The 13865-nt window shown below is 43.2% G+C and overlaps 1 protein-coding gene across 1 annotated transcript; it reads left to right on the plus strand.

Annotated features, from left to right (window-relative positions):
• The first annotated feature begins 382 nt into the window (after window positions 1-382).
• Window positions 383-5794, plus strand: LOC311133812 (replication termination factor 2-like). Its single transcript, XM_084167390.1, has 5 exons — window positions 383-593; window positions 1101-1195; window positions 2852-2945; window positions 3479-3618; window positions 5191-5794. The coding sequence occupies exons 1-5, from the start codon at window positions 525-527 to the stop codon at window positions 5192-5194; spliced, it is 402 nt and encodes a 133-aa protein (XP_084023516.1). The 5' UTR covers window positions 383-524; the 3' UTR covers window positions 5195-5794.
• The last annotated feature ends 8071 nt before the right edge of the window (window positions 5795-13865 follow it).

Raw genomic sequence — 13865 nt, forward strand, 5'->3', positions numbered from 1 at the left:
ACCCAAACGAGGGCACTACGTTCATCCACCTCTGGCCTGCTAGCTCCCCTACCTCTACGGAAGCACAGTTCCCGCTCAGCCCAGTCAAAGCTATTCGCTGCTCTGGCACCCCAATGGTGGAACAAGCTCCCCCACGACGCCAGGATAGCGGAGTCACTGACCACCTTCCGGAGACTTTTGAAACCATACCTCTTTAAGGAATACCTGGAATAGTATAAAGTAATCCTTCTTCCCCCACCCCCCATAAAAAAACAAAAAGGTGGTTGTCCCACTGGCTATCATAAGTTGAATGCACCAATTTGTAAGTCGCTCTGGATAAAAAATGCTGCTCCCTGGTGGTCATTACTGGAAACTATTTGAACAGGCAAACCTATATTTCTGAACACTAGAGTGCGACATCCAAATTAATGGAACATAGATAGACGTTCTTGGAATATCTTTGTTTGTTTACAACCAAACTGTTTGGTTTTTCTCGGAGCAACAGAGGCCATTCCAATAAATAACTTTTTGTGCTATTTGTCAAAATGGGATGTGATGGTGGAACTATTCCTAAAAGGCATGAGTTGGTGAAAGGCCCAAAGAAAGTTGAGAAGGTATGAGTTATAGCTAGCTAGCTTAAACTAGCTAGTTAACGTTAGGTTGCTAGCTGGCCGACACGTTAGCTAACGGATGTTTTGTTAAATAAAACTGACGCGTTAGTACGCCCAAACTACCCTAATGTTAGATACATACATGTAACCGTTTAGCTTGTTTTTATTAATCAGTTAGTTCGCTTGCTAACTCGCCATGCTCACGTAAAGTCCGCTAGCTAGCTAGCCTGTTATGTTAGTTTCAGAAATAAGAAACCATCAACATAGTTGATGAGACGCTTTGACATGGCTGTGTAACTAGCTACGCTAGTTAATAAGGAGCTTTATGGTACAGGTGGTAGCGCAGTGGACCTGCATTTAAATCACAGAGTTGCTGCAACAATTCCTCCCTTGGCTGTCCCCTATCACTGACGTTACTTAGCTAGTTACAAATTATTTAAGATATAACCAAATACAACGGAACAGCAGTGGGCATGAACTAAGTTGAAAGTGTGAATCTCTCCACTCAAGGTTGACATAAATGCAGAGCTTGCTGCTCGGTGGAAGTACTGTGCTCTCAGCACGGAGAAACTCCGGCGCCCTATTGTTGCTTGTGATCTGGGAAGGTGAGGATTATTTTCATCAGGTTGTTGTTGTTGTTGTGTACAAGTCATATACCTGGTATGACACCGTTATGTATTTATACTGAACAAAAATATAAACAGAACAATTTAAACGATTTTACTGAGTTACAGTTCATATAAGGAAATCTGTCAATTGAAATAAATTCACTAGGCCCTAATCTATGGATTTCACATGACTGTGAATGCGTAGGCCCACCCACTTCGGAGCCAGGCCTACCCACTTGGGGGCCAGGCCCAGCCAATCAGAATGAGTTTTTCCCCACAAAAGGGCTTTTTACAGACAGAAATACTCCTCAGTTTTCATCAGCTGGTCTCAGATGATCCCGCAGGTGAAGAAGCCGGATGTGGAGGTCCTGGGCTGGTGTGGTTACACGTGGTCTGTGGTAGAGAGGCAGGTTGGACGTACTGCCAAATTCTCTAAAACGATGTTGGAGATGGCTTATGGTAGAGAAATGAACATTAAATTCTCTGGCAACAGCTCTGGTAGACATTTCTGCTGTCAGCATGCCAATTGCGCGCTCCCTCAAAACTTGAGACATCTGTGGCATTGTGTTGTGTGACAAAACTGCACATTTTAGAGTGGCCTTTTATTGTCCCCAGCACAAGGTGGACCTGTGTAATGATCATGCTGTTTAATCAGTTTCTTGATATTGGAATCGTATGAACGTTCATTGCTCTCCTTCAAGGAGTGAATGGAAGTCAATTGGGCGCTAGCTCAAAACCCAACAGTAACATGAATTTTGTCAACAAGAAGTACAACATTACAAATAATTTCCGATATTTTATATAATTAACTTTGTTCTCTGTAATATCGTATAGCTTTGGAATCGTGACATTAAGTACTTTTGAGGGAAATAGGCAGGTTTCGACTCATACCCCGACTTTGAGAAGGTATTGCGTGACGATTAGCTTAGCAACCGCATTACGTGTTTTTGTTAACTTGTCTAGTCAAATGGGCCTAGGCTAGGCCTGTAGGGTATCTTCAGTCATAACTTCTTGTCCTAGAAGACAAATAATTTGGCTAATTAAATAAATCGGTGCTCACAATAATAAATGTCTTAAATGGTAGAATGAATGCATCAATCATCTAGCTGACATCTGTAAAGTTCTCTTTCAATGTTGCTCCTCTCGACGGGACCAAGGAGATAAAGCAATAGCTCTAAACAGTGCCTAAATACTCTTCCCTTGCAAACAGATTAGCTAGACAAATAACACATTCACGTTACCTGAAGTGAAATGTAGCCAGACCTTCATAGCAGTGATCCACGCACGTTGTCCTGTTTCAACGAACCCCAACAACACAGCACTCGATCCTTAGCTAAACTTAGTATCTAAAGCTAGCTAAACAACTTCTTCTTGTTGTAGCTTTCCGGCAGACTAGATGCTTTGTGGCAGATTGCTGAATTTCACAGGTCGGAGTGCGAATTACAAATTTTGGGAACATAAAAAGAGGAGAGGCTAAGGAGAGCTAGATACAACTTGTTGACGGCACACACTAAAATAAAATAAAAAAAACTTGCACCACGCAACAGGAAGTGGTCAAAAAATTAACAGTTCAAGAATTTTTGTCAAAAAAGGTCTATTAGATAGTTCTATCACACCTGTATTCCGTAATCAAAATGTTATTCTTGTTTACAGACTTTATAACAAAGATGCCGTGATTGAGTACCTTCTGGATAAATCTGCAGATAGACCCAACAGCGAGGTTGTATCACACCTTCGTGGCATTAAGGTATGGTAATTATCCATGCTTTCAATCATTGAGTGATTGGGGAAAAAATTCTATACAGTTACATTGCAATATATTTCACTCTAAGTATCGATTTGTAAATAAAGAAAACTGTATTTTTTATTTTTTTGTAATACTTTTTTCCTACTGTAGCTAGCGCTAGTCGGCTGTACCTGCGCCACAACTCCGGTATTTTTCATCCTATGTCTTGTTCTACATCTTCTTTTGAAATAGTGAGCCGACATGTTTCCTGCACTTTTATTTCCCTGACTGATCAAAACTCATTTTCTCCTGCTCTCTCTTGTATAGTGAGAAATATGTTTGGAACATCACATCGCAATAAAATCGCAGTACCGAATTACAATACATATAGAATCGTGAGAATCGCAATACATATCGTATCGGCACTTAAGTATCGTGATAATATCTTCTTGTGAGGTCCCTGGCAATTCCCAGCCCTAATATCATTGCATTATCTAAAGTGAATCAAATGAAATAATAACCCTTAATATTATGGTGTGTGTGTCCTGCCACAGGATGTAAAGGAGCTGAACCTGACTGACAACCCAGCCTGGGAAGGTGAGAGGAGGAACACCAAAGGGGACCGCTACGAGGACATGCACTGTGCCATGTTCATCTGTCCTGTGGTGGGCCTGGAGATGAATGGCAAACACAGGTACGGTGCATGTGCGCACGCGTCATTCCTCATGGATTTCTTCATCACTCTGAGGGACCTTCCCCAAGTGTATCCAATTAGTAAGGCTTGCTTTCCTTTGCAAAATGTTTTGCTACGGTGTGTGCACTAATGTATAGGACCCTAGATACTAGCTATATACAGTCAGTTCCAGGGTCAGTAGCTATATACAGGGTCAGTTCCAGGGTCAGTAGCTATATACAGTCAGTTCCAGTGTCAGTAGCTATATACAGTCAGTTCCAGGGTCAGTAGCTATATACAGTCAGTTCCAGTGTCAGTAGCTATATACAGTCAGTTCCAGGGTCAGTAGCTATATACAGTCAGTTCCAGGGTCAGTAGCTATATACAGTCAGTTCCAGGGTCAGTAGCTATATACAGTCAGTTCCAGGGTCAGTAGCTATATACAGTCAGTTCCAGGGTCAGTAGCTATATACAGTCAGTTCCAGGGTCAGTAGCTATATACAGGGACAGTTCCAGGGTCAGTAGCTATATACAGTCAGTTCCAGGGTCAGTAGCTATATACAGTCAGTTCCAGGGTCAGTAGCTATATACAGGGACAGTTCCAGGGTCAGTAGCTATATACAGGGACAGTTCCAGGGTCAGTAGCTATATACAGTCAGTTCCAGGGTCAGTAGCTATATACAGTCAGTTCCAGGGTCAGTAGCTATATACAGTCAGTTCCAGGGGTCAGTAGCTATATACAGTCAGTTCCAGGGTCAGTAGTTATAAACAGTCAGTTCCAGGGTCAGTAGCTATATACAGTCAGTTCCAGGGTCAGTAGCTATATACAGTCAGTTCCAGGGTCAGTGCCAATACCTTATTTACAATGTGCAGAGATACTGGAGTGGTAGGGGTAGGATACAGTGACTTCAGAAAGTATTCACACCCTTTTCCATTTTCCATATTTTGTTGTGTTAAAGCCTGAATTTAAAATTGATTAAATTGTGATTTTTTTGCTGTTTCTGGCCTACACACTATACCCCATAATGTCAAAGTGGAATTATGTTTTTTTGAAATATTTACAAACGAATACAAAATGTAATGCTGAAATGTTTTGAGTCAATAAATAGTCAACCCCTTTGTTATGGCAAGCCTAAATAAGTTCAGGAGTAAAAATGTGCTTAAAGGAAGATTCCACCCAAAAACTGCATTTTGGTATTTGTTTCATTAGTCCATTGTTGACATATTTCCAAAATGTTTTGCTTGTCAGCAATCGAAGTTTTCAAGATATGTAACTTTCAAAATTTAGAAATCATCCCCGTATAATGCATTTTGCATGATATAATGCAAAATGCAGCATCGAATGATGCAAAATGCATCATACGGGGATGCTTTTGGTATTTTGAAAATAATGATGGACTGTCGTTTCTCTTTGCTTATTTGAGCTGTTCTTGCCATTATATGGACTTGGTATTTTACCAAATAGGGCTATCTTCTGTATACCAACCCTACCTTGTCACAACACAACTGATTGTCTCAAATGCATTAAGAAGGAAATAAATCCCACAAATTAACTTTTAACAAGGCACACCTGTTAATTGAAATGCATTCCAGGTGACTACCTCATGAAGCTGGTTGAGAGAAGGCCAAGAGTGTGCAAAGCTGTCATCAAGGCAAAGGGTGGCTACTTTGAACAATCTCAAATATAAAATATGTTTTGATTTGTTTAACACTTTTTTGGTTAGTACATGATTCCATATGTGTTATTTCATAGTTTTGATGTCTTCACTATTATTCTACAATGTAGAAAATAGTAGCAAATAAAGACAAACCGTTGAATGAGTAGGTGTGTCCAAACATTTGACTGGTACTGCATATATTTTACAAATGTAAATTTTTTTCTTACACTTTAACATTGGAGTATTTTGTAGATCGTGGACAAAAAAATGACAAATCCATTTTAATCCCACTTTGTAACACCACCAAATTTGGAAGAGGTAAAGGGGTGTGAATACTTTCTGAAGGCACTGTACGTATAGGCATCAGTATATATGATAAACAGAGTAGCAGCAGTGTATATGGGGAAAAAAATCGCTCTGGATTAGAGCATCTGCTAAATGACTGAAATGTAAAATGTACATGATTGTGTGCATTTGTGTAGCGGCAGAATGAAGTGTGTGAGTGGCCGTGTCCGATTACCCATACTTACGTCCTAAATAGTAGGCCGCTTGAGTATGCGAAAAAATAAAGTTGAATATTATACGACATTTTGAATATGGAGTATACTTTAATTTAGTCTTGGGAGGTATCCAGATTTTCATTTTGTCATACCGCCCTTCTCTTATCCTGGGATTTACAGTATTACCGGCATAGCACACAAGGGGGCGCTAAAAACGCAAGAAAAGCCCATTGGGCCTCTATTACCAGAATGCACATTTTTTTGGGCCAAACTAATAGCGAAATTACAGTTTTCACTCATTAGCATTTAGCTAACATAAACTAATTGCTAAGACAGGCAAATCCAGCTCATGACGTTATACAAGCATAGCTAGTAGGTTCCGAATGTCATTTTCAATGAGTGTGGACATCTTACAAGCGAAAGTGAACGAGAGAAATTGTGCAAATGAACAAAGTTGTGATGCTGTTCTTCCTTCAGAAAAGCATGCATGTGTACACGGAGCAGAGAGGAGAAGAACAGAGGAGAAAGAAAACGCTAGTAGGAAGTACAGGGAACAAATGGCAGTTGTATAGACAACTCATCCAGAGGTCTTTGACTTCTGGCAGAAAGCCATTATAAGATATCTGATGGCAAACATTTAGTAGTGAATTGCGTAAAAGTGTAACTTCATCACCTCATGTGCGCTGCACAACAGACTCTCCAATAAATATAGAACGCTATGGACTCACCAGCTCCCGCCGTCTCCCGTTGTGCTATTTACCAACAAACACGTGACTGGCTCAACTGTTCTGGGGAACTACGGTAAGCTTCATAATGGAAAATAATGTGACGGTTGAAATTAAGAACGTAATCTGCTTTATCTCCTAACTTGTTGCACAAGTTGACTGCAGGTATTTACTTAAAATGTATCTACAAATATTCACATTTATTGAAAAACTTCAAATGAATTGTTTTGACGGTATTGAAAAACCTTCCCGTGCCTTTTCCAAATACCCCGGTTGTCACGCCCTGGCTCTGGGGACTCTAGTATGTTGAGCCAGGGTGTGAGTTTTCATGTGTGTTGGTTCTAGTTGTTGTAATTCTATGTTGGCCAGGGTGGCTCCCAATCGGAGACGGCTGTAGCTCGTTGTCTCTGATTGGGAGTCATACTTAGGTAGCCGTTAGGCATTCATTCATTGTGGTTTCTTGTTCGTGTTTGACCATTGACTGTCACGTCATCGGTTTTGTTGTTTTTGATTGTGTGATCATTATATAAATAAATATGTTCGCATTCAACGCTGCGCCTTGGTCCTCCTCTCTTAACGACGATCCTGACAGAAGAAACCACCAAGACTGGACCAAGCAGCGTGTCCAGGAGCCATCGCCAGGGAGATCTCTAGCAGATCTCCTTCGCCTCCTCGACTGGGTCAAGCCGGGTGAGGAGGAGAAGGGATTGACATGGAAGCAGAAGGGCGAAAGGCTGGCGAGGGACATGGAGACCTGGTCCACGGGTAGGAGAGACGCCCAGAAAATGTTTAGGGGGGGGCTAACGCCGTGGACGACGGGCCAGCAGGAGACCGCGGCAGAGCAGCCCAGCGGGTTGGCAGAGGAGGCCGCCAGGTTACGGGGGCCACTGGTCGAAGAGGGGATGGAAGGTGTAGAGGCACGGCGAGAGGTACTGGGGTGTGTTACCAGTCCGGTCCGGCCCATTCCAGAACCCTGCGTAGGACCAGTGGTGTGTGTCCCCAGTACGGTCCGGCCTGTTCCTGCTCCCCGCACCAAGTCAGTGGTGCGCTTCGTCAGCCCGGCTCGGCCCGTTCCTGCTCCCCGCACCAAGTCAGTGGTGCGCTTCGTCAGCCCGGCTCGGCCTGTTCCTGCTCCCCGCACCAAGTCAGTGGTGCGCTTCGTCAGCCCGGCTCGGCCTGTTCCTGCTCCCCGCACCAAGTCAGTGGTGCGCTTCGTCAGCCCGGCTCGGCCCGTTCCTGCTCCCCGCACCAAGTCAGTGGTGCGCTTCGTCAGCCCGGCTCGGCCCGTTCCTGCTCCCCGCACCAAGTCAGTGGTGCGCTTCGTCAGCCCGGCTCGGCCCGTTCCTGCCCCCCGCACCAAGTCAGTGGTGCGCTTCGTCAGCCCGGCTCGGCCCGTTCCTGCTCCCCGCACCAAGACAGTGGTGCGCTTCGTCAGCCCGGCTCGGCCCGTTCCTGCTCCCCGCACCAAGTCAATGGTGCGTTTCGTCAGCCCGGTTCGGCCCGTTCCTGCGCCCCGCACCAAGTCAGGGGTGCGTTTCGTCAGCCCGGCACAGCCCGTGCCTGTTCCACTGGTTCCTGGTTCAGCACGGGTCAGCTGCTTCACGCCGGAGCTAGAGCAATCCGCTCCACCAGTGTGTAGTCCAGCTCCGGTCAGCAGGGCCAGACCGGACCAGGGGTACTTTGGGGGGTTAGAGAGCGAGTGGGGATCATGCCCGGAGCCGGATCCGCCGCCAAGGCGGAGTGCCCACCCGGTCCCTCCCCTGTGGTATTTGGTTTAGGGGGGGGGGGGGGGTACTGTCACGCCCTGGCTCTGGGGACTCTAGTATGTTGAGCCAGGGTGTGAGTTTTCATGTGTGTTGGTTCTAGTTGTTGTAATTCTATGTTGGCCAGGGTGGCTCCCAATCGGAGACGGCTGTAGCTCGTTGTCTCTGATTGGGAGTCATACTTAGATAGCCGTTAGGCATTCATTCATTGTGGTTTCTTGTTCGTGTTGGTTTGTGTTTGACCATTGACTGTCACGTCATCGGTTTTGTTGTTTTTGATCGTGTGATCATTATATAAATAAATATGTTCGCATTCAACGCTGCGCCTTGGTCCTCCTCTCTTAACGACGATCGTGACACCGGTAAACGGTATACCGCCCAAGCCTACAGTGAGGGGAAAAAAGTATTTGATCCCCTGCTGATTTTGTACGATTTTGTAATTTTAAGCAGACCAAAAACGACTTAGTCTACATTTGAACACCACCGCACACATCTCAGGAGGGATTTTGTTCCAGTCCTCTTTGCAGATCTTCTCCAAGTCATTAAGGTTTCGAGGCTGACGTTTGGCAACTCGAACCTTCAGCTCCCTCCACAGATTTTCTATGGGATTAAGGTCTGGAGACTGGCTAGGCCACTCCAGGACCTTAATGTGCTTCTTCTTGAGCCACTCCTTTGTTGCCTTGGCCGTGTGTTTTGGGTCGTTGTCATGCTGGAATACCCATCCACGACCCATTTTCAATGCCCTGGCTGAGGGCCCAATCCATCGTCCCTGTGATGCAGTGAAGTTGTCCTGTCCTTAGCAGAAAAACACCCCCAAAGCATAATGTTTCCACCTCCATGTTTGACGGTGGGGATGGTGTTCTTGGGGTCATAGGCAGCATTCCTCTTCCTCCAAACACGGCGAGTTGAGTTGATGCCAAAGAGCTCGATTTTGGTCTCATCTGACCACAACACTTTCACCCAGTTCTCCTCTGAATCATTCAGATGTTCACTGGCAAACTTCAGACGGGCCTGTACATGTGTTTCTTGAGCAGGGGGACCTTGCGGGTGCTGCAGGATTTCAGTCCTTCACGGCGTAGTGTGTTACCAATTGTTTTCTTGGTGACTATGGTCCCAGCTGCCTTGAGATCATTGACAAGATCCTTCCGTGTAGTTCTGGGCTGATTCCTCACCATTCTCATGATCATTGCAACTCCACGAGGTGAGATCTTGCATGGAGCCCCAGGCCGAGGGAGATTGACAGTTCTTCTGTTGTCACCTTCTCACCAAGCTGCTTGGCGATGGTCTTGTAGCCCATTCCAGCCTTGTGTAGGTCTATAATCTTGTCCCTGACATCCTTGGAGAGCTCTTTGGTCTTGGCCATGGTGGTCTTGTAGCCCATTCCAGCCTTGTGTAGGTCTATAATCTTGTCCCTGACATCCTTGGAGAGCTCTTTGGTCTTGGCCATGGTGGAGAGTTTGGAATCTGATTGATTGATTGCTTCTGTGGACAGGTGTCTTTTATACAGGTAACAAACTGAGATTAGGAGCACTCCTTTTAAGAGTGTGCTCCTAATATCAGCTCGTTACCTGCATAAAAGACACCTGGGAGCCAGAAATCTTTCTGATTGAGAGGGGGTCAAATACTTATTTCCCTCATTAAAATGCAAATCAATTTATAACATTTTTGACATGTGTTTTTCTGGATTTTGTTGTTGTTATTCTGTCTCTCACTGTTCAAATAAACCTACCATTAAAATTATAGACTGATCATTTCTTTGTCAGTGGGCAAACGTACAAAATCAGCAGGGGATCAAATACTTTTTTCCCTCACTGTACTTTAAATGCTGGATGTCATACTCTTTTTGGTTTTGACAACAGCTGATCAATTAGATATGGGGATGCACTACCGAAATCAACAAATAACCGAAAACAACGTAATCGCGCATAACGCATTCTCTGTATGCGAAAATGGAGTATGTGAATTTTCGAAAATCGAGTATGGTTTAAATGCCAGGATGTTAAACTCATTTCGGCTCTAAATCTAGTAGAATTCGATGCACACTTGTCCACAATGCATTGGAAGAGGTGGGGCTGCGAGTGATAGGCCCTAGTTCTCTTCAAGTAGCCAAACAACAAAACTAGGCTACTTAACTACTTTTCCGAATATCAAAGCTTCTGCGGTGGTGTTCAAATGTAGGCTAAGTCGTTTTTGGTCTGCTTAAAATGATGTGTTTCATCATATAACTTTTTGTTTTACACCAAAGTATTTTAAAATGTTTTACCCATAGTGGATTTCTATTTTCTCATTGAAAAGTGTTTATTGTTCTCTTGGCATTTGTCAGAGCTTTTAAATTAAATACTAAACCATATTTTTTATTTCTGAACGTGTCGCACCGGGGACTCGGGATATGGCTGCGTTATTGATGTCATGTTAATCAGGCCTTTTGATTTGAACATATGGATTGTTGAAATATAACCAAATTATCTGTTTCTGTCTTCAGTCCTTTTTAAAAAAAGGATAGATGGGCTATATGGGCTACGTTAAGAGGTTGAATGTGATAGTCTGCCTATAACCAGCCTGAGTAGGCCTATAACTCCATTCCAATTCTATTCAGAGTTTGGAGAAATTAATCGAATTGGAAATGAGCTATTATCAGGCTGGTTAATGCGATGCACGTCTGTTGAATTTGGAAAAATCCACCCGCACTTGGCCCCGCCCCACCTAGTCAGCCAGTCAAGAGTCGCTACTGCGTTGAGGCCGTGGCATACTGCATACTTTTTACTAAACGGTATGTGCTAAATAGTATGCAACAATGAGTACATAGTATACAGTTTAAGTACAGTACTAGTCAAAAGTTTGGACACACCTACTCATTCCAGGGTTTTCTTTATTTACTGTTTTCTACATTGTAGAAAAATAGTGAAGACATCAAAACTATGAAATAACACATATGGAATCATGTAGTAATGAAAAAAGCGTTAAACAAATCAAAATATATTTTGTATTTGAGATTCTTCAAAGTAGCCACCGTTTGCCTTGATGACAGCTTTGCACACTCTTGGCATTCTCTCAACCAGCTTCATGAGGTAGGCACCTGGAATGCATTTCAATTAACAGGTGTGCCTTGTTAAAAGTTAAATTGTGGAATTTCTTTCCTTCTTAATGCATTTTAGCCAATCAGTTGTGTTGTGACAGGTTAGGGTTGGTATACAGAAGATAGCCCTATTTGATAAAATACCAAGTCCATTTTATGGCAAGAACAAATCAAATAAGCAAAGAGAAACGACAGTCCATCATTACTTTAAGACATGACAATCCAGAACATTTCAAGAACTTTGAACTTTTCTTCAAGTGCAGTTGTAAAAACCATCAAGCGCTATGATGAAACTGGCTCTCATGGGGACCGCCACAGGAAAGGAAGACCCAGGGTTACCTCTGCTACAGAGGATAAGTTAAGTAGAGTTACCAGCCTCAGAAATTGCAGCCCAAATAAATGCTTCACGGAGTTCAAGTAATAGATACATCTCAACATCAACTGTTCAGAGGAGACTGCGTGAATCAGGCATTCATGGTCAAATTGCTGCAAAGAAACCACTACTAAAGGACACCAATAAGAAGAGGAGACTTGCTTGGGCCAAGAAACACGAGCAATGGACATTAGACCGGTGGAAATATGTCCTTTGGTCTGATGAGTCCAAATTTGAGATTCTTGTTTCCAACCGCCGTGTCTTTGTGAGACAAAGAGTAGGTGAATGGATGATCTCCGCATGTGTGGGTCCCACCGTGAAGCATGGAGGAGGAGGTGTTATGGTGTGGGGGTGCTTTGCTGGTAACACTGTCTGTGATTTATTTTCAATTCAAGGCACACTTAAACAGCATTGCTACCACAGCATTCTGCAGCGATACGCCATCTCATTTGGTTTGCGCTTAGTGGGACTAACATTTGTTTTTCAACAGGACAATGACCCAAAACATACCTCCAGGCTGTGTAAGGGCTATTTGACCAAGAAGGAGAGTGATGGAGTACTGCATCAGATGACCTGGCCTCCACAATCATCAGACCTCAACCCAATTGAGATGGTTTGGGATGAGTTGGACCACAGAGTGACGGAAAAGCAGCCAACAAGTGCTCAGCGTATGTGGGAACTCCTTCATAGACTGTTGGAAAAGCATTCCAGGTGAAGCTGGTTGAGAGAATGCCAAGAGTGTGCAAAGCTGTCATCAAGTCAAAGGGTGGCTACTTTGAAGAATCTAAAATATAAAATAGATTTTGATTTGTTTAACACTTTATGGTTACTACATGATTCCATATGTGTTATTTCATAGTTTTGATGTCTTCACTATTATTCTACAATGTAGAAAATAGTAAAAATAAAGAAAAACACTTCAATGAATAGGTGTGCAAACTTTTGACTGGTACTGTATGTAATATGCTGGTATGGGTATTCGGACACAGCCAGTGTGTGTGCAAAAATAAGATAAAAGGGTCAATGCAAATAGTCTGTGTAGTTGTTTTGTTAGCTATTTAGCAGTCTTATGGCTTGGGAATAGAAACTGTTCAGGAGCCTGTTGGTGTCAGACTTGTTGCTCCGGCAACGCTTGCTGCACAGAAGCAGAGAGAACAGACTATGGCTTGGGTGGCTGGGGTCTTTAACAATTTTCCGGGCCTTCCTTTCACACCGCCTGATGTAGAGGTCTTGGTTGGCAGGGTGCTCGGCCCCAGTGATGTACTGGCATTTGGATATGGCATGGGACCTCCTTTGCTGTGTTTTTTCGCAGTATTACTTTAGTGCCTTGTTGCATACATATGCATGTTTTGGAATATTTTTATTCAGTATATTTGTATTATTCTTTTCCCTCTGTCATTCAGGTCATCATTGTGGAGTCACTACAATGTTGTTGATCCATCCTCAGTTTTCTCCCATCACAGCCATTGAACTCTGTAGCAAATAGCCTCATGGTAACATCCCCTGAGCAGTTTCATTCCTGTCCTGCAGCTCTGTTCAGAAGGACGACTGTATCTTTGATGTGTCTGGGTGGTTTAATACCTAATCCACAGCATAACTATTAACTTGATCATGCTTAAAGAGATATTCAATGTCTGGTTTGTTATTGTTACTCATCTACCAATCACTGAACTTCTTTATGAGGCTAAAAAACCTCCCTGGTCTTTGTAGTTGAATCTGTAATTGAAATTCAATACTTGACTGAGGGACTTTACAGATGTTTTATATGTTACATGGACTCACACGAGTGAGTCTATGTAATTTTTGTAATTTGTTTAGCCAAATTTTACTCCTGAACTAATTTAGGCTTGCCTAAACAAAGGTCCTGAATACTTATGCAATGACTATATTTTTGTTATGCATTTTTTTAACCTTAAATTATATAAATTTTTTCTTCCACTTTGACATTCAAGTATTTTGTGTAGATTATTGACAAAGAAATGACAATTAAATTCATTTTAATCACACTTTGTAACACAACATTTGAAGAAATCCAAGGGGTCTGAATACTTTTGCAAGGCATTCCACTTATCTAGGTGGGTGAGGGCAGTGTGGAGTGCAATTGAGATTGTGTCGTCTATGGATCCGTTGGGGTGGTATGCAATTTGGAGTGGGTCAAGGGTGTCTGGGATGA

This window comes from Coregonus lavaretus, assembly GCF_964263955.1.
Source record: "Coregonus lavaretus genome assembly, chromosome: 8".
Lineage (NCBI taxonomy): Eukaryota > Metazoa > Chordata > Actinopteri > Salmoniformes > Salmonidae > Coregonus > Coregonus lavaretus.

Excerpts from the sequence above, each read along its gene's own strand:
- LOC311133812 (XM_084167390.1), top strand. The coding sequence starts at position 525 with ATGGGATGTGATGGTGGAACTATTCCTAAAAGGCATGAGTTGGTGAAA. Across the intron at positions 594-1,100 it reads GCCCAAAGAAAGTTGAGAAG|GTTGACATAAATGCAGAGCT; the intron begins GTATGAGTTATA and ends TCTCCACTCAAG. Across the intron at positions 2,946-3,478 it reads CACACCTTCGTGGCATTAAG|GATGTAAAGGAGCTGAACCT; the intron begins GTATGGTAATTA and ends GTCCTGCCACAG.